This window comes from Diadema antillarum, unplaced genomic scaffold (assembly GCF_040938485.1).
Source record: "Diadema antillarum isolate AM-2024a unplaced genomic scaffold, OU_Dant_1.0 scf00000022, whole genome shotgun sequence".
NCBI lineage: Eukaryota > Metazoa > Echinodermata > Echinoidea > Diadematoida > Diadematidae > Diadema > Diadema antillarum.
In genome coordinates this window covers 3,905,657-3,932,635 of record NW_027270911.1, presented here as the reverse complement: position 1 = coordinate 3,932,635, position 26,979 = coordinate 3,905,657, and the positions used below count along the sequence as shown (strand labels likewise).

Sequence of the window (26,979 nt, the reverse complement as noted above, 5' to 3'; positions counted from 1 at the left end):
AATTATTCCCTGCAGTTCTGTACCATTCACTGGGAGACTACTGAGTATCTAGCATACACTATACCTCAGGGCAATTTTAAGGCTACGAAGACATCCCTAAGCACCCCGGTCAATTTGATCTTTGCCCACTGTTGGTTTTCAGTCAACATGACCCCAAGTCACAGCGAAAATTGTATATCACTGGTCAAGAGGATGTAATGCTGGGTAGTATTTGGACCAGGGTCATCCAACCTGGCCTAAACTGTAAACTAAACTAAAAAAAAAATATATGCTACAAACTTAAACTTGCCATTATATGAAGCAGGTCCTACATTATTAAACACCTCCATCCAGGATGCATACTTGGTTAACTACATTGTACCTTCCCACTGTTTCAACTTGCTCTATTAAATCTATACGCAAGAGAAACAAAATTGCTGGAAAAATGTAAGGGTTGTATTTTTTCTCCACAAAGGGATCTCTGTCTTGATAACTTTTCCAACTTTCAGAGTTTTAGCTTTACTCTTTGCCACCTGGCTAGAAGGAGCCAAAATGGCTCACTAGGATGGGAGGATGTGTTTGGGAAAATAAACTAATGATGCCAAGTGTCTTAAATCATATTTATGTCAACTGCCATTAAATGCTATATACACTGTCGTGTCTCACGCTATTACAATTTGCAATATCAGATATCACAAGATTTTGACAATTTTCATTTCTGACTGCATGTATCTCTTGTGCAGGTGTGATTTCTGGGAATGTTGCTCACATTGATTTCATGTGGGATGCCACTACATCATGTCCTATATCTCCCATATCCGAAGCTCAGCGTGGAAGATATGTGTACTGCATACAAATATGCGACACTGGGTCTGTCAACCACTTCTGATCCGATATCCACTGTCGTCAATCTGTCTGTCTGCTGTTTTGTTTGTCTGTCTGTTTGTCTGTCTCTTAAGCTATCATCCGTCATGTGTCTGTGCACGTGGCCCCTCCCCTCCCCCCTCCCCCCCTTCTTCGCTAATCATTATGGCTCTTGTTATGTTCTCAAATGAAAGCACGTCCATCTGTCTGCTGCCCTCACGACCACTCTATTTGCATTTCGTCTCCAGTACGTGTCGAGGAAATCCATTTCCCTCTATATCTCTACTTTCATCCTCTTACACTATACATGGCTTGCCATTAGACACGGGTTATTTGAGGCAGGATTGCAGACCACTATACCATCTGAGCTCTAAATTCTTCTCTTAATCTTTCACTTTTTATCAATCTCCCCTAACCTTTTGGATTAAGTTTATTCTCTGTGACACACACATCTCAAAATCTTTTCACATTTCCATTCTATCCCCTCCACATGTGTGTTTCAACAAGCTTTAAAAAACACTCAACACACCTCATCACCCCTAACTCTTGTCAACCTTCATTGATCTTTTTTTTTTTCACCCAGTTCCTTCAAAACCAACCCTACTTCCGATTCCTCTGAACAAACCTGCTGACTTGTGACCCTAAATGGTTTGCGGGGCATTTCAAGTGTGAACTTGTATTATTGCCTTTTTTTTTCATAATTTTTACCCTAAACCCAAGCTCTGGAAAACTACTTAAATGCTGAATCTGCTGACATCTTCCTTCCTGACTGATCCAAACAGTGTTGTCTGACTTCCAATCTGCATCAGTTCAGACACATCGGTATCCTTGGTCTTTTCCCCCTCAATGACAGCAGAAAAAAGGTTTGGAATATCTATCGTTGCCCTATTGCATACTCCAACTACGACAATCACTACCACTACTACTACCACCACCACTTCTACTACCATTATCACTACCACTATCACTACCAATACCAATACCAATACCACTACTGCTACCACTACCACTACCACTACCACTACCAATACCACTACCAATACCAATACCAATACCAATACCAACACCGATACCAATACCAATACCCATAACAATACCACTACCACTACTACCACTACTACCAACACCACTACCACTCCTACCACCATTACCAAAACCACCACTACCACTATCATTACTGTGACAATTACACTTGTACCACCACGGCCAACACTACCACTAATTACTACAACTACTTCTACTATTACCATTCCTAATCTTCTACTTACTCACTACTTTTACTACTACTATGACTAGCACTACTACTACAGCTACCATTCTGCACTGCCACAAGTTATTACACCTACCCTTTCAAAGCTCTTTTATTCATCTGACTGCCTGGGGAACAGAATAGTTTGTGGCTTTAGCACCCAGAACATTTGCTGCCATTTGAATGAGGCCACCATAGGGGCTGAGTTGCCATGATGATCAAGTCCAGGACCAGTGTCAGAATGTAGTTTATATCTACCAATGTTGGAGCTCAAGGCATCCAGTTACAAATGGTACCCTTGGCCCTTGCATCTTCTTTGATCCGATAAGTGCATGATGGAATAGTCAAAATTGTTGATTTTTCTCTCTTTTTGGGAGGTGGGGGTGGGGGTGGGGGTGGGGGTGTGGGGATTGGGATGGGGGGACAGTCTCACCATTGCCTTCTTCCTAAGCATTGCACTTTAAAGATCAACCTTTTTTTCTGGAATGTGACTGGTTTTGTCACACATCAAGCCCAATCTATACTGTAGGCAGAACTAGCACTCTTTTTCAAGCTATTTATAATGTCTGTCTATTCTTAACCTGAGGATCCTTTTATAAAGGCATATTTCCACATCCCCAAAACAAAACAAAACAAAACAAAACAAATATATCATAAATATTACAATTCCTGAACAAGCAGACATCACTCATTCTGCTTTCCAAATATCTGAATATTGAACTATAGAGCTCTGTACTAGATATTCTAATTTGAGTCTGGAATGAGACTATCACTCATGTGCCATGTAACTGGTGTAGAAATATCTCCCTGGTAGGCGGAGAATGCAAACAGCAGTTGGTTTACTTTTTCAGCCAGAACTGTTGACACATATAATTTATGTTCTGACCTGAGTTTGAACCCCCACAGGCTATTTTTTCCCCCTTCCTCTTCATCATCTTCTTTTCTGGGCAATGAGAGTATGCATAATCTTTTGAAAGGATTGGCTAGAAAAAAAAAAAATTTCTGCATGTCAAATTTCTACTCTGATATCAGTCACTCATCTCTAGCCACCAAAAGGTCTATTATACACATGCTTTGCACGCATAATTTAGAGCAGAATGCATTATTAAGGGGTTTGTGGCAGAACCATTCATGAAGAAAAATGTTTTAGCGGCTCTGAAAAATTGGAAAAACAGCCTTTACATGAAATGTCAGGATAGACAAGACTGAATTCATGCAGATCATCCTACAAATGGCATCCAATTTACCATAGCACAATGATCAAAATTACTATGAGGAGAAAGCATTAACCAAATTGAAAACCCACAAGATTAAGGATGTGTTTATGCTCAATTTGCAATGGCAGAATCAGCTTTTTTTAAAACACCGATTGAAAACGCTGGTTCAAAATGCTGTTCAGGGGAGCACTGTTTATGCTCACTTTCTTTGAGCTTAGAAGGAATGTTTATGATAGCTTCGTTGACCTCAGCAGAGGCAGGTCAAATTGGGGCACGCGCTTTTTCGGAAGTTCTGGCCTGATCGAGTGTGTGCATTGTTCACGTTCCACAACATGTCTAATATCTTTTCAATTATTTTACTAATACACACGTATGGACTGTAGACAATGATAGGAAACACAAGTATGTATTTCATCGACAAATTGTTGACAAAATCGGACTGTATGGTAGTGAGCTCTTCATGCATTAACGTGTCTGTGCACGTACAGTGTACACCATGTACCAACAAGGAGCTAGAGGGATTAACACCTGCAGGTTGAACAATGCACAGTACAGTAATCGAAAGGTTAGCTGCCATGGCCTCATGCGCGCATTTTCACATGAACCGGAAAGGCAATGGAGATGTCGTCATTTAAATGCGTTTATATGTGATTTGCGTGTATGCTTCCCCATGAAACATGAATAGTCAGAAACGCTGATCGTTAACGCACATATTTGTGCATTTTGAAATGACATTTTGAAACAGCGTTTATATCAAAGTGAGAAAGGATGCAACCGTGCTTTGAACTAAAAATGCGTATGACCCAAAAAGGGGAAGTATAAACATGGCCTAAGCTGCTTTTTAAAAAAAAGATCCCATTGCCAAGCACATTCTTAAACTGATGAAAAAGATCTATATACACTGTAGATGAATCAGACTTCAGAGCATTGTAATTTATGGCAGCCATAACTGTGGGGCTTCCAAAGAAAAATTAAAGCACTTTCAGTGGGTTATGCAATGAGCCAGATGCATTGCTAAGTCAGTGCATAATTAATCTTCTGTTAGGCATATGTGAAGCCCCCCAGTTAGAAATTACCATAAAAAACAGTACCCAAACCGAATTGGTCCATACAATACATCATCATTTGGTCACATTAGTAACGATAAGAGATAGTATATTCACACGAGAAAAGTTAAAAAAAAGAGGAATTTCCTCAGTTTCACCGATCAGACATTCATCATCATTAAACACATTCAAATGCAAACTAAAAGCACACTTCTTCTATCACACATTTGTAATTTGTAATCAAATATAAGGAGCTCTTGAAACACAGCAAAATATATGTGTACAGTTTCTTCCCCCCTAGAAAATTATGACACTATCACCATCAGTCGGGGCATTTTATACGGGACTCCCTCGCTTGAACAAACCTTGAAAGAAGCTCTTGTTCCGCAGGTAGCTGACACTGAGGCGTAAGATGGAGAGTTTGTCCAGCTTCGAGATGGTGTCGGCGTCGAATGGGAGCAGGGCTGCCAGTCGGTCCAGCTCTGCGTTGAGACGATCGCGATGCCTCTTGCTCGGATTCGTCTTTACTGTCCCGTTCATCGGAACTGTATTCCTGGAAGAACAGGGAAAGATGGAATAAAAATGCCTTCATCAAAATCCAAGCTCTGACCAACATACACACCATATACTTAAAGAGTCTAATTTTTCAAGAATCGGGACTTCCCAACAATTTCCTATCAAAAGCAGTTAGATTTGAAATAATGGAGTCAAGCAATAAATGGAGAAGTGTATATACCTGTAGGTCCACATCATGTCCGGATCAGAGAATATATTTTTGCGTGTTTTGAGATTTGCAAATAGTACTTGACTCATGACATATGTGGCATAAAGTATTTCGGCACTGATGTGACAGGTAACAATTTCACTCACATATATAAGAGCCTATATTAGTCAATTTACTTGTTTAATTGTTACTATCCTGAGATGCTCTTTTGATTTTGTTGTCTCTCTTTATTACAACATTTTTCTCTCTCCATATTGGTTTCAAGCTGCAGAGTTTCTTCTTTAAGGAGAAATATGCAAATAATATACATTTGATATTCATTTGTACGTTTTTTTATATCAGTTCAGAAATTCATGGCCTCTGGAAACCCTTTGACCCAAAATCACTGTAAAAATATTGGAGGAGGTTATACACAAAGCACAAAGATGTGGACAATTGAAATACTGTTTGCTTGTTTGGTGACGATTGTTTGAAATGGAGGCAGCTCCCAATGTGGGGGGGGGGGATTGTTGTTTCTGAATATATGTCACCTCAAATATGTGTTGTTGTCGCTGTTGTTGTCATTGTTGCTGTTGTTGTTGTTGATGATGATGATGATGATGAAGTATATTTTCCATCTCATCATCACCACCAAGACAACCGAGACAATAGCTAAGATTGGGGGATGAATTCGCATCAATTAATAGTATCTTTTTAAATACCAATAATTGCATATATCACAGTGTTCTATGCCAAAATTCATGTTCTCTTTTAGCATCAAAACAAATCATTTTTTGGAAGTAATATACATTGTAACTTGAGACAGCAGTGCACCATCTCAATAAAGATACTGTATGTATGCTCTATCCAAATTCTAATATTTTAGATACCGGTACTTTATAGAGAGGTTTTACTTTATGCGACATTTACATAACAAACAATCTGCAGCTCCAAATAACCAATCCTCATGTTTTTAAACTCTTCCCTTTAATAGCATTGTAACAACAGAAGATAACTTGGTCCCGTCAACAAATAATGACAGCTTTTTCTTTTTCTTTTTCTTTTTTTGCATTGATAAATACAGTACCGGTACTACAGTTTAATTTCAACTATTAAGGATACGTGACCCGCTACAACAAAAGGATCCTTAACTCGCTAACGGCCGAGCCAAGAAAATCGAGTTTGAAGTCACATCATCAAAATCTGTCAAAACAATCAGATTTCTGTTTTTGACATAATTTTGTAACCTAATGTTTTGTCTATCATCTGCCAAAATTTCAAAGTTACATGATCAAAGAAAAGGTAAGAAATCAGCGTTTTTCTTTGCCATGATTTTCCGACTTTCAATGTAACAGAAACGAGTCCGAAGATTTGAATTTAGCACCGCAGCTAGACTCCGCCCCTAGCAACAAGGGAGTGATCTTATTGGTCAGTGCGTGGCATCTTTATTACTGATTGGTCTTGCGTAGACCACAGGCGATAAGCTTGAATGGGCATCGCGGAGGTCGATAGGAGCATGCCTTCTATTGTCAAGCGGTGAAAACTGTCTCTCCTCCCCTTGATCATGATAGCATCGGAAGGAAAACTTTGAAGGCGTTTTTCTCGAAACCCTGATTTCCTCAACTACTTGACATGCGCTATATCTCCGCAATGGAGTACTTTTATAAGTTGGGCTTCATATGAAATTAAAGTAGAAGAGTAAGGGAATAATGTCATACCATTTTCAGAAAATTGTCCTTCCCCGACTTTCGGATCCTTTTGTTGTAGTGGGTCACATATGATCACTACTTTCCCAAGAAGAATAAAAAGATAGAAAGCATCAGAAATGGTATTGTACCACTCAAGTGCATGTACAATGTACAATCTGTAATGTAGGCCTACAGGATTCCACTTTTGCACACAGGTTCCCAGTCAGGATGAATATTGCTACAGTCACTGAACTGAGGGACGGCTATATATCAAAGGCTGTCTGTCCAGTATATATCTCTTAAAAATAAGAGAAATCTTTTATTGTCTGTATTTCTTTTCATACATAAAAAAACTGGGCCTGCTGTATAATGTCAAAATTGAAACCCATTGATCACTCACGGCTGTATGTAGTAAACACACACACACACACATACACACAAACACAAAAGGATCTGCACTTTGTACTTTGGCCCCGACTTCGCAACCAATCAAAAGAACACTGGAGGTGACTAAGCAAAGGGGGGGGGGGGGGAGATATTCCACCATACTTCTTTTCATAACAAGTGTTATGAATACACTTTATCTCGGCTGACAACAACACACGTGTACAACACATTTTGACACAGACTTGAACAGTATTGTACAAACTACACCTCATCTTCCAATACCATTGCTCTTCGTTATGATATACACTTGCATGAGACATCAGTGATTATCCAATCATACAGATAAAAACTGCAAGTATGTGAGAAAATTTTGAATACTCTCATACACAGTAGCATATTGTGATCTCTATAGAGGGTAATGTTATCAGTTTTGTGAAAGTCTGACACTCCCAAAGAGCTCCCAATCAGAACTGAACAACAAAATTATTCATAAGTTTTTGTCTTTTATTTTTGCTTCTTTGAATGATTCTACTATCTAAAGACTAGATTGATGTAGACTGTATAGCTGAATGTAAGGAGGTGTCACTGAAATTCTGTTGTTGTGTGGAGGCATCCTGTCTTGCACAGACTCCAGAATCAGGGTATTTGATACATCACGGTAGTTTTCAGCTCAGTCTCAAATTTTGATCGAACGTGGTAACATTTTGAGAGGAGAAAGGCATGCATACAAACTATAGGCCACTGTCACGACATCTGGACAAAATCTCTCTTTTTTCACAGGAAGAAACTTTATCATAACTACCAAAAGTGTGCCTTTCTGAGATCATTTTCACCATTTTTGCCATGATGTCTTGATTATTCAAATCACTTTCATGTCAAAACAGAATTCTCCATCGAAAATAAAATGGTCTGCAGAGCACTTATCAACCAGCACTCAAAATATTTAAAGGCACATTCTACTTTAACAAACTTTACAAAGTATATTATCAGGAGCCAAAAGGACAGCATTTTTACCCTTCATGTAACAGACATGTGTGGTGATAACAGTTTTGGAAAAGCAGTATTTACTATGACACCTGCAGTAATTTCTTTTTTAAAAAAAGAATACAAAATAATGGTAAAAAGCAATTCTTCTTCAAAATATTTATCAGAAATACTACAATCTTGTCACTGCTCAACTTTTGAACTGTACTCTGCCATGGATACTACTATATGTTGCTCCAGATACCACACACAAAAACTATAAAATCTGGTGAGTGTAGTTTCTCATTTTGTGGACCATAGTCAGCATGGAATTCCTTGCCAAAGGAAATTCATTCATCACCCCATCTTATCAATCTTAGAAATGAATAGAAAAGTTCCTATCATTATTTTTGTTGACCTTGATACTGAGACTTATTTTGACCATGTAAAGTGAAATGATCAGTTTGGTTGGAAACGTGCTGCACGACAGACTGTTCATTTTTATCTATGTTGTACCCGCTGTACTGGAGTTCAATGTAAACTGCTCACAAAATACCTTCACAAGTCCACTATGATTCCAAAGTCATGGTAAAGATCTATTAAAAATGCATTTTCACAACCGTATAAAATTGTTCTACATTTACTGAAAAGTCAATGACGCAGATATAGTATTCCCTCTCCCTCTCCAAATAACATTTAGAGCACAGTACCAGCATCCTAGGGATCTCATTACAGGGTGGTCCACAACTTGAAATTTTAGCATGTTGCAAGCTCAGAATCTGAGAATATTGCAGAAATTGAATATGTGCGGAGCGCACACGATGAGTGTACGTAGTACGCAATATTTTGCTGCTTATCTCTCTTTGTGCTGCTTACATTCAATGTTCTCTCTCATGTTTTGCACACAAATATCTAAAGTACCTGGTAGTTTGATGTTTCTTATGTTATGCACATGTTTTGCACATTTTTGAATACTTTTACTTTGAGCTTGTTGCAAATTCTTAAGGATGTTGCATAGCATGTTGCTGGCTTTTTAGGATGTTGCACAAGAATTTTAGCATGTTGCAGCGACATGCTAAAACCCCTCGTGGACCACCCTGCATTACATTTTTAATCTGTAAACCTTTGACTGTGGTCATACTGTACATGCACAATATATGGTGAATTTCTACTTTTCCTCAATTCACTTTTTTTTTTTTGCTTTGCAAAATGTATAAACCAGTTTGTTGTAGAACAAAATATAGCAGCTGGCACTAAGCATAGCATTAGACATGTCAGGGGAAAACAAAGGCAAATCACTAGAATCATTTTTATGTAATACTGTAAAAACGAGGAATGTTTGCCTGCATTTCACGAGAGCCAAGATTCCCGAAATTAAAATGAACGTGAAAGGTCTTGTCTACACTATATGCATTGAATGTCAAAGAGGCAACTCGCGAAAATTTCATGCTGAGAAAAAGGCTGTCGGCTCCAATTTGTGAAAATTTCATGCGGCGAAAATATCATGTTTTACAGCAAGTGCCTGTGACATTTTTGATTGAGAGTTTTAATGTTCAGCTGAATCCAGATGTGTTGTAGATCTTTGACCCTTGACCCCTGAGCACCTGGACCTGGTCATATTACAGAGATAGATCCATGATTGTAATACTTCTTAAAGTCATAAATCAAATTTTGTGAGACTTCATTAACATAGTCAAATATTTATAATTTTTGGCATACTGAAGACAGCTTTGAAATAACCATGGCATCTATTGATACATTTCATTATATTTCATAAATTCAGAATAACCAGGCAACAACACCCCAAAAAAAAATCATACATGGGGACATTAGGCAAGAATATATTAAACAGCAATTTGATACTGTTATAGGTGCAGGCAGATAAAATAAAAATATGTAGTTCAAGAAAAAATTGTAAATAACATATCGTCGGTTGAGAATAATAAGGGCGTTAAGTTGCCACAAAACCCATAGTGTTCAAGACAACTTAAAGCCCTTCTCATTCTCAACAGACGATATGCAGAAATTATTGTTCATATTTCTTTGGAATCTAGAGCTTTCACGGCAAGGATAACACATAGATTATAATAATATCAAACAGTTTTAATGCTCACACAAATAGTACTACTACTATCATATGAAGATGTAGAACAGTGATGAAAGTGCCTCCGATGAGAATTTACACAGGAAAAAACTGCTCTACAGAAACATTATATTTCTGATAGCCTTGAGGTACCACTGCAACCACCATTAACTGAGTACCTATTTTAACACCTGGGATAGGAAGAGCATTGTGAGTCATATATTGTCCTAGGACATACATGTACAATTTAGTGACCATGAGCACAGAATCCTCTCATCATATTTCCACTTTCTCATCTATAATTTTATGTTTTGCAAGCATGATCAACTCAATCATTTCTTACAATGCTGAATGCCTGTCATATTGCTGTAGAAAGTGCAGTTCTTGGTTCGTAGCAAACATGCCACACAGCGAGTGGTTTCAACAATGTGGTTCAAAGGCTTACAGTGTACTTTCTAAGGGGTGCCCTATTGAAATCAAACCTTAAATACTATATTGTTCGATATAATTCAAAAAGTCGACCTGTTTGCTGGCTCGGGAAAAAGGGCTAACACAATATAAATAACTGCTATCATCATTTTGTATGAAAAGAATACAAAAATACACAAATAGTTCATATTCTCTTTTCTTTCTCCCACGCTCTCTTTCTTTTCAATCTCTCTCTCTTTTACTATCTCTATTAATATTAACTTTTCATTGGTGAAATCTGTTGACAAACTTTTTTTGGGGGCAATTCTTGTTGTTGTTAATTTCATCAGTGCGGTCACTATGTCGGGTCTAAGCAGCAGTTAAGAAATTACATAGTAGTGAGGGAGTAGCAAAACAGTTTCATTCTCTCTTTTCTCTCTCCCTTTTTATATTTTCTTCATCTATATCTATCTAATATATGTTTGTCTGTTTCTCTCTCATATCATAGTACACACATATCGTACGTAATATATCCCTCTCCATATCCTCTCTTTCTATCTTTCTCTCACTAACCTTTGTTGTTTGCATTCCAGAGGCATTTTCCAAAGCCATTGAACTCTAGAACAATAATAGCCTTTGTTGTTTTTATGGAATTTGTCAAGGCTAATTACTGCCCGTAGCCAGCTGATGAAAAGCAGGGATCATCTTGAAACAAGACAGTATGTGTGAGAGCTTGATGGGTCATTTCTGTCTGAATATTGTACTGTGTGTGTGTGTGCACATAGTGTGTGTGACATAAACTTGCTTCCTCATAAATACAGCATTTATGATCACATTCCATGCACTTTGAATTGTATCAAACGAATTGTTCAAAGTCAGTGAAGTGTTTCAAAGTTCTAAAAATGGAAAACAAACAGTGGTAGAGCAGTAAAGACTTTACTTGAAAACTGAAGTAATGGAGGCACAAATACATGATGGTACTATCATGTACAAACTGCATAATTGGTTTGATGGGCCTTCAGCTTTTACCATCATTCAATTCTGAAATTCAAAGGCACTTCTAATTAGCTTCTGTTCTCCTTACTGATTTATAAATAAATCGTTATGTAGTACCGTGGTGCATTGTAATTGTTCACGCTTCAGGCCTACAACATTTGATAGATTACTGATCATGGAAATGCATCAATGTTTAGATGGTCGTAAAATAAAATTGCTGTACCTTTTGATGAAATTCAGCATGATGTAGCCTGCTACAAAATATCATGCACCTCTCTCTCTCTGTCTCGGGGGGGGGGGGGGGGGGGGGGTGGAGGAGGAGGGGTGCCTCCAGCATTTACAAGTGATCTAGTTTCATAAAGCATACTGAACATCTTTACTTCAAACTGTGGAAGACATTAAAAGTGTACTACTGACATAAAAATTTAGAAGCCTCAAGGTTTTCACCACACATTTAATGACCAGCATAAAACTAAATTTACAAAGTTCAAGTTAATCAAAGTCTGCTCAATGTTTAGTGACTTTTCTTCATATAATATTCTTCTTTTTTTTTTTATACTAAGGGCACTGAATAAGTTCATTCTCTTAACATTAAAGGGACTGTGCAGTACTGGTTGAAGTAGGTATTCATGTTTTGAACATTCCGAAGTAAGATAATGAAAAGCCTCTTATGAAATATGAAAGAGCATGTAATTCTAAGAAGGATTCAACGTTTATTTGACGAAAATTGGTTTTCAAATGGCTGAGATATCCCAGAAAGTGATAATAATAAAAGGCGACATACCACAACTTTATTAGGATCTCTTTGTTTCACCTTGTTTTTTGGATATCTCAGCCATTTCAAAACCGATTTTCATCGAATAAACTTTTGATACCCCTTAGAATTGCATGCTCTTTGACATCTCATAGAGTGGTTTCTGAATATCTCCCAAAATGTTAAAAGCTAAATCTTCACTTCGACCAGAACTGTACACACCCTTTAATATACACAAGCATTTTTAATCATTGCAAATGTACACGAACGTCACACTTTGTACGTAATCCAGGGCACACCATCTAGCATGTGGTATATTGATCCTGGTACAGTGTATGCCTTCACATTTTAAGTGCTCTTTAAATGAAAAAGAAAAACCACATGAATCATTTCTCAAGCATTGTAGCAAGGTTGATGCCGGCAAGTATCAAATTGTAATGTTAAGTTAGAGGGCAACTTCAACATCCTGCACACTGATGTTTTACATGATAAACTCGCCGTTTCCTATTAACCGAAACCAGCACTTGTACAAAACAGGAAATATCACCAAGAATAGGTTTTTCCTCCTTAGCAGCGATCTAATACTACTGGCACGGATTTCTACCTTACAAAAAATCAGAAAACATTTCATATCAACAAAATACAGTGCACATGGCACTACGTGCCTACTTGCTGGCTTGCCAAGGACGGGGGGGGGGGGGGGGCATTACATGAAGAGTTTTGTCAAATATTCTTTCTGATGAACTCTTATAAGCTACTGAAATACTTACATCTGATTGGCCAAGAGCAAATTTGTCAGACAAATTTGCTGGACAAAATGCTTCATGAAATGCCCCCTGGAACTCCCGGTCAGGCAATTAAAAAGAACAGAACTATCTGCCTGTTAAAACAATGTGACAAGGTCTTTGGCTATGGGAGAAGTATCTTTTACTGCACCCTGACGGTACAAAAGGCCAGGTTCAAATAAATCTGAACCTACATGTAATAGTTTTTGAAAATCAGTTTTGTACACTTCGATGCAAAAATATTTACTCTTGTGGGTGTGTTCACACACACACACAAAAAAAAAATATATATATATATGTTGCTAAGAGATATTGTGATAGCCTGTGATAACCATGATTAAAAAATCAGTCCAACTTGATTATTTTTTTTTTTGGAAAACTTGAGATAATGTGTCCTGCAAGGCATGTACATGTATGTATGTATGAATGCCATGAAAATCATATCTTCATATATATATTATATATATATACGATATAATATATATATATATATACATATATATATAATATATATATATATATATATATATATATATACAATTGTATTCATTGTAAATTTAATCATATGATTTACCATCATGAATACTGATTGTTGCCATCTCCAAAGCAACAACCTTTTTTACCTTTTTTTTAATTAAGAGATTAGAAAAATCAATGATACATCCATTCACAAGTTGCTGTGTTGGTATCAAATTAAACATTTTAACTAGCATTTGAATTAAAGATACTATTTACCATTGGGAGCAGTGATTTTAAAAATGTTCAACTTATAACATTTGATGCATAAATAATGTGTAGGTCTGTTGTATCACAAAACATCCTACCATATAAAGATTTTTCAATGAAGCCTAAAATATAATATGGAGATATCACAATTTTTCTCAATAAACCATAACTGTAGATGATTTATTTTAGAAACTATTTTATTATAACTATTGTTCACATTTTGCATATTTAACAATACCTATACTGATTAAATCCTAATCAGAATTTTTACACTGGCTGTTTCTATCCCTAATAACACACATTTTAGAACAATTTTAAAGCACTATAACTGGTTTTTATTTTCATCTGCAAATGGTAAATGATGCCTTAAATTATCTGAAAAGGAAATTGTTACTTCAGAAAGCATTCAGGAAACAAAACAACAACAAAATCAGAGTTGTCCATCTATAAAATCTCTTGACTAATTATCATAATTTGATGACTAGTTGACTTCATTTCAGTTTTCAAAAAATGTGAATCATGAATATGTCTCTAAGCAAAACTCTAACTATGAAGTGAAATAGCAACATATAAACCAATCTTGTGAGATGGGTAGATTACTTTTGCCTCTAAAAGTTGAAAAAAAAGGATATAATATCAGCATGTGCCAACTTCTTGTTCTTGTTTAATTCAAAGGTTTAAACACAGGCAACCACCTTAGTGAGAAGTGGCGGTCAGTTATTTGGCAAATGAAGCAAATCAAACTCACATTATCATTCTTGAAATGATCACATTTTACTCACCAACTGCCTTTACTTTTAGTGGGAAAAAAAGAAAAGAAGGAAGAAAATGTTACCTTACTCAAAGAAATCACAGAAGTTATCCATATGCCAGTGCAGCTATCATCTAACCAATGTATCTTGATTGCACAAGGTGTCACATTTAGACATGACATGATGGAAATCCAGAATACAAAAATGGAAAATAGCAAAATGGAAAATGGAAAAATGGAAATTACATGTACTTAATGTAGAGCCCATCAGGGTATGGGCATCAAGAATACTAAAGAGACAAATTGTGTCAATAATTATGAATAAAGAGCAGTGCAGCACATTGTTTTTAATGTGGCATATGCTCCATTAATGTGTGTGATGTGACTTGTTTGAGTTATTTTCAGATTTGAATGTATGATGATATGATCGGGAAAGTTGTGTACAACCTGCCTGCTACATCTCCATGCAGGAAATGAAGCATGTTTTTCATAATCATATCAACAATTTCATGTCTAAAATAATTACTGGTGTGTCGCAGGTAAAAAATAACCTGTGATTATACAAAAATGTGTCTTTGGGCAGTTATGGAACTGGTTAACGCATGCGGCGTAGACATCTTTTCATTCCAACAGAATTTGCAGAACGAGTTCGGGTGGAGCTTGGAATTGTCGCCAAATCACAACTCCCGCCCCGGGCGATTGCCCGTACTCCAAAGGACAACGATCCGCTCTGCTCTGTCAACGCTTTCAGCTTCCGTCTGCTGCCACTGCACAGAATATGTACGGCATCAACCCTAAATCATACTTACCGTTTAGCAGGACGACGTCGCCTCTTGCCAGCATAAAGTTTAGATCCTAGAGAATCCATCATATCGATGAAGGGTTAACGAAACACGTTACGAAAAAAATTGATCCGATGATAGTTAATCCATAACGCAAGCTTGTAGCAACTCTGTTGAATGTAACTCAACTGCAAACACTTTTGTCTTCCCGTACGTTGAGCTGCACTAGTTTCGCGTACGACTTCTCAGCTTTCAATCACGGCATATGATCCGACCATGACTAACGTTACAATTCATCCACAACTGCTCGGCTGGAACGCTGAAGTTAACTTGCAGTAAAATATTAGTTATTTGTCGTCGGTGTATTCCTAATACCACGCAAATCTGTGAAAACTCTCGCGGTTTGTAACCACCGCTGGTTTTCACTCTTACTCTTAGCATTAAATCGCAGTAGGGCCTAGAAGAGTTCTATATCCTGACTGGGAAAGCACGAAAGCCGCGCCGCGGGCGGAGCAAGGCAAGTCGAACACGCGGAGGTGCCGGGAAGATGATCCAGTGAGGTTTGGTACATAAGCGCCACTTCTCTCTACACTACATCATCACTTCAACTCCGAACGTGTAATAGCATTTGTACACGGCGGAACATTTGCCTTGCGAGGAAAAATAATCTTGCTGCTGATCGGGGAATTTTCTGTTGACATCTTACTGCATGATGTAAGCTGGGCAAGCAGCCAACTTGCAAGGCCCTCGTCACAAGATGGCAGCATTCATTTTACAACGGAGGATTCACATCTTCGACCGATAGTGAACTACTGCACTCGTCCTGCATTTATACCGTCTTGAAAGCAAACAAAAGAAAAAACAGACAAATAAAACAAGACACCACTTATATCAAAATCACAAATCTCAACGAAACGTTCAACAAATAAAACAAGACACCACTTATATCAAAATCACAAATCTCAACGAAACGTTCGTTTTTAGTACAGATACTCTTCATGATATTCATATTCGTGATTCTCATCCATAATTCAGTATTCATCACATATTATCTCACCTTTGACTCCGTTAATCACGTCACTCTTTCCACTGACATTCATCACAGCGAGATTATCGGGCAGAGAGGTTGCAGCGGTATTACCGTGTTTATGCTGAGCGATGGCATTAAAAGTGTAGTTCTTTGGGGTCCCCGTCACCTGCTGTATATGCCCTAGCCTTTGCGGCTATTACTTCTGTGCATGTGGATGTATGTAGAGCAGTTAATTCTTATTACAACACCAATGTCACTTATTGATAACGGTGATGATAATCACAACAATTATACATGCATTTATGATAATGACAGTAATTACGGATAATGATAACAATAACAACAAAATTATACCCATAGATCCTACTATGATTTTGTATACGATCGCTACTATCGTTATTATGATAATCTATTCTGATAATTACATTGCAACAGATGAAAAGTCTAAGTAATGTCCTCTAGGGAAACGGCGCACAAAGTTATGTTATAAGGAGGGAAGGACACTGGACGAGTAAAAGATGAGAGAAAGGATCGATTAAGATGAAATTCGAACGCTCTTAAAACATCCGGGTCAGAACTGACCCGGAAAGGCCGGGTCCGTTGGGGTCACACCCGTTCCGGTTCAGAAATGACAAGGGATAGGGTAAGATATGACCCCATCCAGAGTCATGAATTGGGTTAGGGTGACCCCATTCCGGGTCTTCATGACCAAATTCCAAGTCATTTTTTACTCGGAACGGGGTGTGACCCCAACGGACCCGGTTCCGGGTCAGTTCTGACCCGGATTTTTTTTAGAGTGAAGGAAATATACATGAAGTGAAAGTAAACGCACATTTAGCCGTAGTAGTAGTATATAGTAGTAGTAGCAGTAGTGGTAGTAGTAATAGAAGTAGTAGCAGTAGAAGTAATAATAATAATAATGATTATATAACAATGTCTTTTCTATGGCATTTCCAATCAATTATTAATCGATGCGCTTTACATTCAAATTCAAAGTCGAAGGGAAAATAAGAACTTTTCAAATTCTTTTTTAATATCAAAACAGAGGGTGATAAGTGAAGTTCCTTTCCCAAGGTATTCCATACTTTTGTCCCATAAAATGAGAAACTACGATCACCAGCCTTAGTTTTAACACGTGGTATCTGCATGATATACCGTACACGTATAAGTATCCATGGCAGAGCGCAATTATAAATTGGCTGACAAAAAGCTGGTCAAAAACTCGGAAAAATAAACATGGAAATGCATGGTTTCTAATCACAGGAGAGGGATATAGGGGGAAAAGTCTTGTGAGAATGGCAAGGACGAGTAAATAAATAAGCTTATCAATACAGACTCCTTCTCTGTTAGATCTTTAATTTGCACCCCCTGAGATGGTTCAGGCAGCCTTTTTTTCGGTCGCGATAGTTCCGCCGAAGCAGTGTAGCAATCTTCCATTATCATAATCTTCGACGAGCGACGCGTTTAGTGGTGTCTTAGCCGACATCTCAACAATCGAAGCGTGCGCTCCTGAATGGGTAATTCGACCACAGAGTTGCAAATCAACACGTTTTGCGGTCAAAAACGACGACAATTAAATCCATCGGAGCGCCTTCATATTAGTACTGGATGCCGGCAGTGTATCGACTTGCCCCCGTTGGGTACGTCTCTTCTGTTTTTCACTCCAATGAATAGGTGACGCTGGTCAAAAACTCTGGGGAAGAAACATGGAATTGGTTTCTAGTCAGATGGAAGGGATAGAGGGGGAAGAAACAAGAGAGAATGGCAAGGACGAGTTTATTTTCTTAATCTTTTCGACTCTACTCTGTAGTCAATGTATTGTATTGCTTTTCCTTCGTTATATAAATTTTCTTTCTTCACTTCACTTTCTCCCCCTCTCTTTCTATAATACCTATACCAGAAAAAAAATAATGAATGATAATTATGAATCGTGCTGTACAACAGAGGCATATATGTGTTTATGAATGTTTTGATTAAAGTTTTTGTGCATGTGCTATGATAGGGGATAATGACTTGTCTACAGTAAGTCTCTCTCTCTCTCTCCCTCTCTCTGTATGTTTGTGCATGTCTATAGAAAACAAATGTAATTATATATACCCTAATACCAAGAAAGAAGTGACATTTCTGTCATCGAGGAGTCCATCATCTTGCGAGAGACTCGAAATAGTGCATGACATATTTGTTTTATATTCTCTTAAAATACATCTTTAAAAAGAAAGATTGTAAATCGTATTCATTTATGTAAAAGCTCCTCTATAACAGTTTTGTTGTTTGTCAGTGTATAATCACCGCTCGCAGTATAACATTATAAACGTGATTATACACAGCGGTCTTGTGAAGCCAGTGCCGATAGCACTTGCGTAACACACGCTATCGATGACTAAACCATAATTATGACGTCATAATTATGTATAGTGCACTATACCATGAATATGAAGTAACATAAAATATAGCACATTGTCAATAATCATATACCATGTTATAAAATGTTTGGCCGCACTATACGTTTAATATATAGGTAAGATCAATCTGCAGATATAAGGATTCCATTAAAGGAGGAAAAACATTATAAAATGCAAGCACAGCCTACCTATATACTTTAATAATCAGTCCAGGTAGGCTCTATGGTAATGATAATGTTGTCCTGTGTCTATTAGATTTGATGCTATTCTCTATCTCCGCATTAACCATAAATATTGCGGGATCAGTCATTATGCTCAATATCATATTTCTTTAACATTTTCCTCTTCATATTTCCATTTCCATTTCCATTTCCAATTTAATTTCATATTAATCAATGAAAAAAATACACCAAATATAACAAAATTAGATAATACATGATATCCAGCTAGGAGGCATAGTACATGTATTACAAAATGAAATAGGGCCTATACATGATATACAGCTAGGAGACATACGTAGAATATTGCAAACATAATTATAAAACATAGTGGTCGATCTATGAAAGTTGAAATGAGAATGAATGCTAAAGAAATATGAATATTATTATGATTACTAAATTCTCAGTCCACTTATAGTATAGATACGCTTATTTAGGACCTATAAGCCTTTACGTTGGTGCTTTCCTTCTGCCTTGTATAGTCTGCGTATCCCCTTTCCCTTCATACACTTCTATAGATCTCGTCTCTCCTCCATTACTGTCTATAATTTCCGCCCTATACGAGCTGTATCCTTTTTGTTTTGTAATTAATGCGTTCCACCCCACCTCAGCATCCTCATCCTATACATCAAGCAACGAAAACGACCCCCCCCCCCCATCTCCATTGGTTTGACATTTGCTCCTTTGCGAGCATATGCTTCCCGACACTTGTTCCTGTTGTCTGCCGCTTGGCCGCGTCCCCAAGGACACCAGTCTAATCGAATTTTGGAAAAGAAAAGCGCACTTATTAACCCTGTCCTTGAAGAACACACCCTTCGGGCGAAAATGGAACCAGCCCAAGATCAGCCGCTGCGCGAGCTTTAAGGGCTGGTCGGATTTACGCGCGCACTTCTCGTCTGTTTCGAGCTCGTACAGTCTGCTCCTTTTTCATCATTACTCGCAGCATGTTCAGAGCAGAGCCCTGGATCTTCTATTCGCCTATCATGGGATTTTTTTTTTTTTTTTTTTTTGCGTAAGCTATGTCTTAAATAACCAATACATATTGACAAAGGTCATTCAAGTCATTCAAATTCTTGTGAGATTGTAACTGGTTATCTGAAATTCAACAAACATGTTCCAAGTCCATCCTGTCACTGCTGGCAACCTTAGGGATAGCCTGGTGGTAGTGTTCCTGCCCGGAAAACAGTATGCACTAAAATGATAGGTTCGAGTCCCGTGGTTCTTTTTTTCTGACATGTTTGTTAAATTACAGATCAGCAGTTGCGATCTTACAAATACCATTTGTATAGAGGGAGACAAATTAAAACTCAAACCTCATCCTTCACCCCTCTGCTTAACATTCTCTGACTTTCTCACGAAGATTGTATTTTGTATGCAACTTGCAAAGAGAGAATAAATCAGTTAACCACTTGAATATGGCGGACATATAAATTTAAAAAGGGTCGTGAGGCGGAGGATTTGATAGAGCAAGATACGTTTGTATGATAACACTTTTTGAAATGATACAAGCGATTTATAGTCCTCAAGAATTGTTCTATAATACTGCATATAAACAGAAATTATAATTTAGGCCTACTTGCTTCTTCTATTTCAAATGTCGAAAAGGGTGTTTCTCTATAGTGCATTTCGTACAATTAATCATCAGTCATTTTATCTTTTTATTCAGGTAGAGTGACTTTGGTCAAATAGGGCCTACCACCCATGCAAATGGTTGCAAAATTCAAATTCGTACTGTGTTTGGGCATGAATTTTCAAATCCGTCTATTCAAATTAGTGCGACGGGCGGGTAAGCGCTTCAAAACACGTTTCAATCTCGTTTGTGAGCGATCAATATCAACAATTGAGTTTTCAATTTCGTACGTATTGAATACAAATATTAAAGTTTTTACTGTGAACAAGTGCAAGTGATTCTTGAATGGTCCGTTTAAATTTTAGAGATTATGATCATTGGTCTAATTGCTTCACCATCGTGATCATGCTATTTGTCATCTGTATATCTTTCTATTGCTTAAAGGACAAGTTCACCTTCATAGACATGTAGGCTGAGTGAATGCAGCAATATTACACACATCAGTGAGAGTTTGAGCAAAATCGGACAATCCGTTAAAAAGTTATGAATTTTTGAAGTTTCTGCTCAGTATCACGCTGGATGAAAAGACTACTATAGCTTGTGATGTCACATGAGTACAACGATATAAAGAAAGAATAAAGAAAATTCAACATACTATTTCCATTTTTCTCGTATAACAAAAGAACACTCGACTTCTCTCTTTCAGAAGGCAGGGGGAATAATATTACCCTTAACATACGTCAGTAGCAAGTCGAAGAAATGTGCACTTTATTCAAAAAGTAAAGTTTTGTGAAATTCTCTTTTTATTTTCCTTATATAGTTGTACGCATGTGACATCATACACTGCAGTAGTCTTCTCTTCCAGCAGTGACTGCGCAGATACTTAAAATATTCGTATGAACAGATTGTCCAACTTTCCTCAAACTTTCACTGATGTGTTCCACTAATATTGCTGCATTCTCTCAATCCTTATGTATATGAAGGTGGACTTGTCCTTTAACGTTTTATGTGATCTTCAATAGAATATCAATCTTTCCATTAAGATCATCACATTATTTTTGTAATCTGAATTTACAAAATGATTTTATCCCTGATCGTATTATAGCGCCAACCCATAAATGGACGAGTATCAATTTTAGAATAACGTGGATCACACAATGATTATAAATATGAAGATCATCACAAATAATGGAAATTAACATAAAATGAAGATCTGGAAACATTAATTTTTGAAGATCATGCTGTATGCTGAGAGAAAATGTAAATTGAAGATAATAAACAGACTATGATAAAAAAAATGGTCGAGAAAATTTCATTTTGTATGAATACCACGCAAATTAGATGATTTAAGAAGAAACCTCAAAACAACTTGGTATGTAAATTGTATGTTATACATCAGCGAAAGCGTTTGCTAAAATAGACAGGCAGGGAATGACTAAAGTAGGCTACTTTTAGTAAGTCACCTGGTTCGATAAAATATTATAGTTTGTTCATTTATTTGTTCTTTCGTGATTATAAATTGTGCATTTTATCATTTATATAGGATTTTCATCTCTTTTGAATAAAGTGGTATTCTTGTAACAAAAATATTATTTCACTAAAATATCTTTGTATTGCCGTATTTTCATTTGTAAATATTGAATTACAGAAAAAAAGGCGTTTTTTAGGAAAATAGCGAAATTGAAATTGAAATTTATGTTCTAAACTTCAGATGACAAATTTGATTTTCCAATAAAGTTGTTTATTCCAAATCGCCAACAATTGAGATTATACATCCATATAGGTATGCTGGACAGAATTGGTTCTGTGAAACCTGTTCCACCTAGCTGGAAGTTCCGAATGCGTGTATGTGTGTGTGTGTGTGTGTGTGTGTGTGTGTGTGTGTGTGTGTGTGTGTGTGTGTGTGTGTGTGTGTGTGTGAGTATGTGTGTTTGCGAGTTTGGTCAAAATGTCACTCATCTCCCATTTTCCTTCTCTCATGTTAAACATCATTTCAATGCGACTATGTATGTTTCCTGAAAATCGAATTGTAGACCACTTTTTTTATTTCTCTTCCTTTCTTTGTATTGCCTTTTTCTTTTTAGTTTGCTTTCCTGCCTGTTAGGTCCCTGTTCTCTTATTTGTCCTCAATTGTCATAGTCATTTCTTTCTGTTTGTTTGTCCTGACGTCATGATATCAAAATTGTCATACATCTAGTCCCTGACGGATCTTGAGATGCCCTCACCTTCTAGAGTTATTCACAAAAACTTGCAAGCCATGCTTCTCTTGTGAATTCTTTTTTCTATGTAGAGTAATGTTACGAAATAAAACGTATTGCTTACTTGTCTATCTTATCTGAAAACAAAGTTGGTATAATTACAATTCTATTCATATTTTACTGAAACTTATGTGATTCAAAGTTCCTTGAAATATTATGTACTCATGTAAGCGCTATGTATATTGCTTTGTTTTACTTTATGTGGAAATAAAAATCACTTGAATTAATGATAAGTAAGTATGTTTAACATCTAAAGTCTTGAATCAGTGACATCAGTTTACAATTATTGATATACTTGAGAAATCGCGTGTTGGTTTTGTGACGACATTCTTGTAAAGTGATGTTTTCTGACATGCATATCATACATAATTATCATATCGTATCATAACATAATATAACATGTGTTTATGAATATTATGTCCGTGTGTAGATAAATACGTATCTTTTCATGATATATATAGATATATATACATACAAAAATAATAAGTTAGTAGTAGCACAAGGTCAACTGTAACAGGTCTGCAGGCTTCTCTTATCCGTCTCTCTAAACCTACGTGTTTTCCTCATGTTCATCCCTATTGCATGTCTCATGGAATTAACGTCAAAGTGTTGTATAAACTAGGTGAATAAGGAGATTTTAAATCTGTTGTTTGTTTCTGTCTGTCCTACATTATGCGGCAGTCGCTGTAAAGCTTTGATGAATCATTCTTTTTCGTCTCCTCTTGTCACGAAAGGGAGGGAGCAGCAATTCAGTTGCGTGAGAAATGAACATCCAAAAGAGGCGCCACTAAAGCCTAATTGTTCAGAAACTGTGCTCCTTTAAAATTAACAAATGAATACTGTTCTGTTACAAAATATGTAAATGTAATGCATATTACTCTCTCTCTCTCTCTGCATGATTGTGTGTGTGTGTGTGTGTGTGTGTGTAAAGTTAACTTAATACATGTAAATGATATTATGCTGTGATTAAACAATTTGGTTAACTATAAAGATGATAAACATTACAAAATTAAATAACATCATTAAAACTGAATGCTTTGTTAAAGCTGTAAAGGGTTTCTGCGATTTCGAACAAAGTTATAACGGTTACATAATAAGAGCGTGATGATGATGATGATGATCCACAGCATTTTTATCGTGCCATATATCTGTTATAGAAACATTCAAAGGCGCAGACTCCTCCAAGACAGTTAGCAATTACGGTCATTCATCAATAAAGAGGCATTTTTCGTGTAGCACTCTGATGAAATGAATACATGTATAGTCCTCCTTCTTTCACAGGAAAAGTCAAGGAGCAAATAACGGACGAACTGTTTGAATATTCAAATAAGCGAAGCAGTGGGAGAAAGGTCATAATTTCATGGGTTGTTAGTAACGGAAACAAAAACACCAAGAGGAGAATATTGATGCTTTTGGTTAGCTTGCTTTATTACTTCATCTGTAGTTCTTGCGTACTTGCTTATCATAATTTGGATCAGAAACAGGTTCCTGCACACAATGGCATTATACTGGTCTATAGTATACAAAGACAGCCGCCGACAAAGAGACATAGTGTCTGACATTTCCATGACCTCCATGTTTCTCCCATCAGTCGCTTCTTCGCCTGAGGGCGCACTTTCAAATCCTTTCTTGTTTATTGCCTGCTTGCCCGTTGCAATTTTCAGGAGCATTTTATAACAAACCCACTTGGCGGGTAAACTCATCAGGGATCGAAAACCCGCCTGTTGCTTCAGCCACTTTCGTTATGGAGTTTGCCCTTTTTTTTTCTTCCAGTAATTGGGTTATTTCGTTCTATCGGAGATCTTGATTTTCTCTTTGAAATGCCTTGTGATTGTATAGAATGCGATGAGTCATTCGTAAAAGACTACACAAAATAAACCCCGCCTGTTGCTTCAACCACTTTCGCTATAGAGTTTGCATTTTTTTTTCAGTGATTGGGTTATTTTGTTGTATCGGAGATCTTGATTTTTTTTCTTTGAAATGCCTTGTGATTGTATAGAATGCGATGAGTCATTCGTAAGAGACTACACAAAATAAAAACAAACAAGCAAAACCTATGACTCTGAAATCAGCTAAACTTTACCAACAACAACAGCTTTACGAAACGTATTAAGTTCAAGTTCAAGTTCAAATTTATTTATGTTTTCCACAATGAAAATTATATATAAACGTATATCTCGCTTTCTTCAGTGACAGAAATGATGCATGTAAATATGTACAGAGAAAACAATAATTGAAAACTTATACAGTCGCGATACATCGCAATAGGTGCTGAGGTAGGATCTAACTTCTTGGAGGGTGATTACTTTCAGTACTATAGGCATATATCTGTCGATCAGTTTGATCCAGCTGTATAAACTATTATCATGATTATATAGGCCCTATACTTTAGAGTAAAATCACACTGTAAAACGACTGTAGGCCTGTTTACATGCATTTTATACCATCTAGTTACACTATACACTACACAACACTATAAAGTGCACTATGCTATATCTCTACTACACTCTGCCGAGTACCATTGTATGCTAAACTACAATCTATATTACTGATACTGTAGATTCCTAAGATTTATACCCCCACAAGCATCTGCGCTTCTGTCGCTTCCCCTGCACACATATTCTTGCAATCAATCCAATATGAATGTAAGGTACTCTAGATTGATTAAAATCCATTTATTATTATGAAATATTATTTCATGACCTTTGACGTACTGTCAGCTGTAAAAGATAATCACATAATACTAAATACACAATATGTATGCCAAATAAGGTTACTGTTAATACAGCACTGTACCTCAAATAACTATCTGTGGGGATAACCCCTATATGCCAAATGACGAAGCGGGAGAGATGCTATGGGCAACCTTATAAATACGGATTTTGATTTTTTTTTGTTAACATTTGAAAACAAATAAGAAACACCCATCTGTTGCACTTGGAGATTTTAGGAGAAAAGATTTCACTTTAATATTTCTGTCGTCGTTGTCGTTGTTGTTGGTTCTTTTTTTTTTTTTTTTTTTTAAAGACGACCCTGCATACACGATTGCGGAGGGGTCTGGGTTGCTCGTCCTTTAGGACCCCCTGAATCCCCCCTGTTCCGGATCTGTTGGTGCATGGTTTTATTACTCTTGTCTTCCTCTACTAAAATGTTTGAGTTTTTTTTTCAAGTACCAGCTTATCTATAGTCTTGCATTTGATATCAACGCGTGCATAACATCTTCTTTTCACAATTTCACGATTCGTCAAAAATCATATTATATCATTAGATAGCCTATTCTATCTGCTTCCACGTCAGACCAAATTTGTAACATCAGACCATTTTCAGTATTTTCAAATCTAGACTCAAACTTTTCAGCTCAATATCAGCTGTACAAAACATTCAAATGATTTCCGACTTGTTATTCATCACTATTCATGTTCATCGGAACGGTGAAGCTTTTGAACGTGTCTTTATACCACGTGATTATAATATAACAATCAGTTTCAGCACTATGGAGCAAACGTACAATACTGCCCATGCATACCAAAACTACAATTGTGAGCAGTAATGTTCTGCTAGTAAAGAAATCTTACTTGTATCCCGTTTCCTATTCTCCCTGATGCTGAACTGTCATTTTCAGCTTGAGAGTCATTACGAGAATGAATTTTGTATATCAGCTTTGATCCTCTTCTTTATAAGTTCTGAAGATGAAATAATACTGTTTTAGTGATTCATATTTTTTTCTTCGATCGCTTCCTAATTGAACATAGAGCATGGCAATCATCAATAAGTATACTGTCATCTTCCTTTCCTTATAATACTGTGTGCTATGCAACTGTTTATATATAGTTTGTTAACAAGAATCATTTCCATGAAATTGTAGGCCTAAGTCTATTTAGTCGGAGTCCCTGATGTTCGTGGTCACTTACGTTGATGTTATGCTGTATAGGCCTAGACCTATTTATTTACCAGATCAAGCAGGGCATATCAAAAGGAATTGTACTAAGGGCTTTCATGACCTATATAATTAATGAAGATAGCATCACGTGTATGGGGCTACTGACATAAATTGTTTCAATTATGCTATTGTTTTCCTTGAATCATTCCTTTTGAATTATTGTCGCCAGAAGAAGAAATA

The 26,979-nt window shown here is 36.9% G+C and overlaps 1 protein-coding gene across 1 annotated transcript in view; it reads right to left on the bottom strand.

Annotated features, from left to right (window-relative positions):
* LOC139731698 (uncharacterized) overlaps nt 1–15,999 on the bottom strand; it is a 171,250-nt gene extending 155,251 nt beyond the window's left edge. Inside the window, exons 1-2 of the mRNA XM_071642584.1 lie at nt 15,409–15,999; nt 4,721–4,908 (exon numbers count right to left, since the gene is read on the bottom strand). Of these exons, the coding sequence (XP_071498685.1) occupies nt 4,721–4,908; nt 15,409–15,470 (250 nt within the window). The 5' untranslated portion in view covers nt 15,471–15,999. The remainder of the gene's footprint in view (nt 1–4,720; nt 4,909–15,408) is intronic.
* Between the last annotated feature and the right edge of the window lie 10,980 nt (nt 16,000–26,979).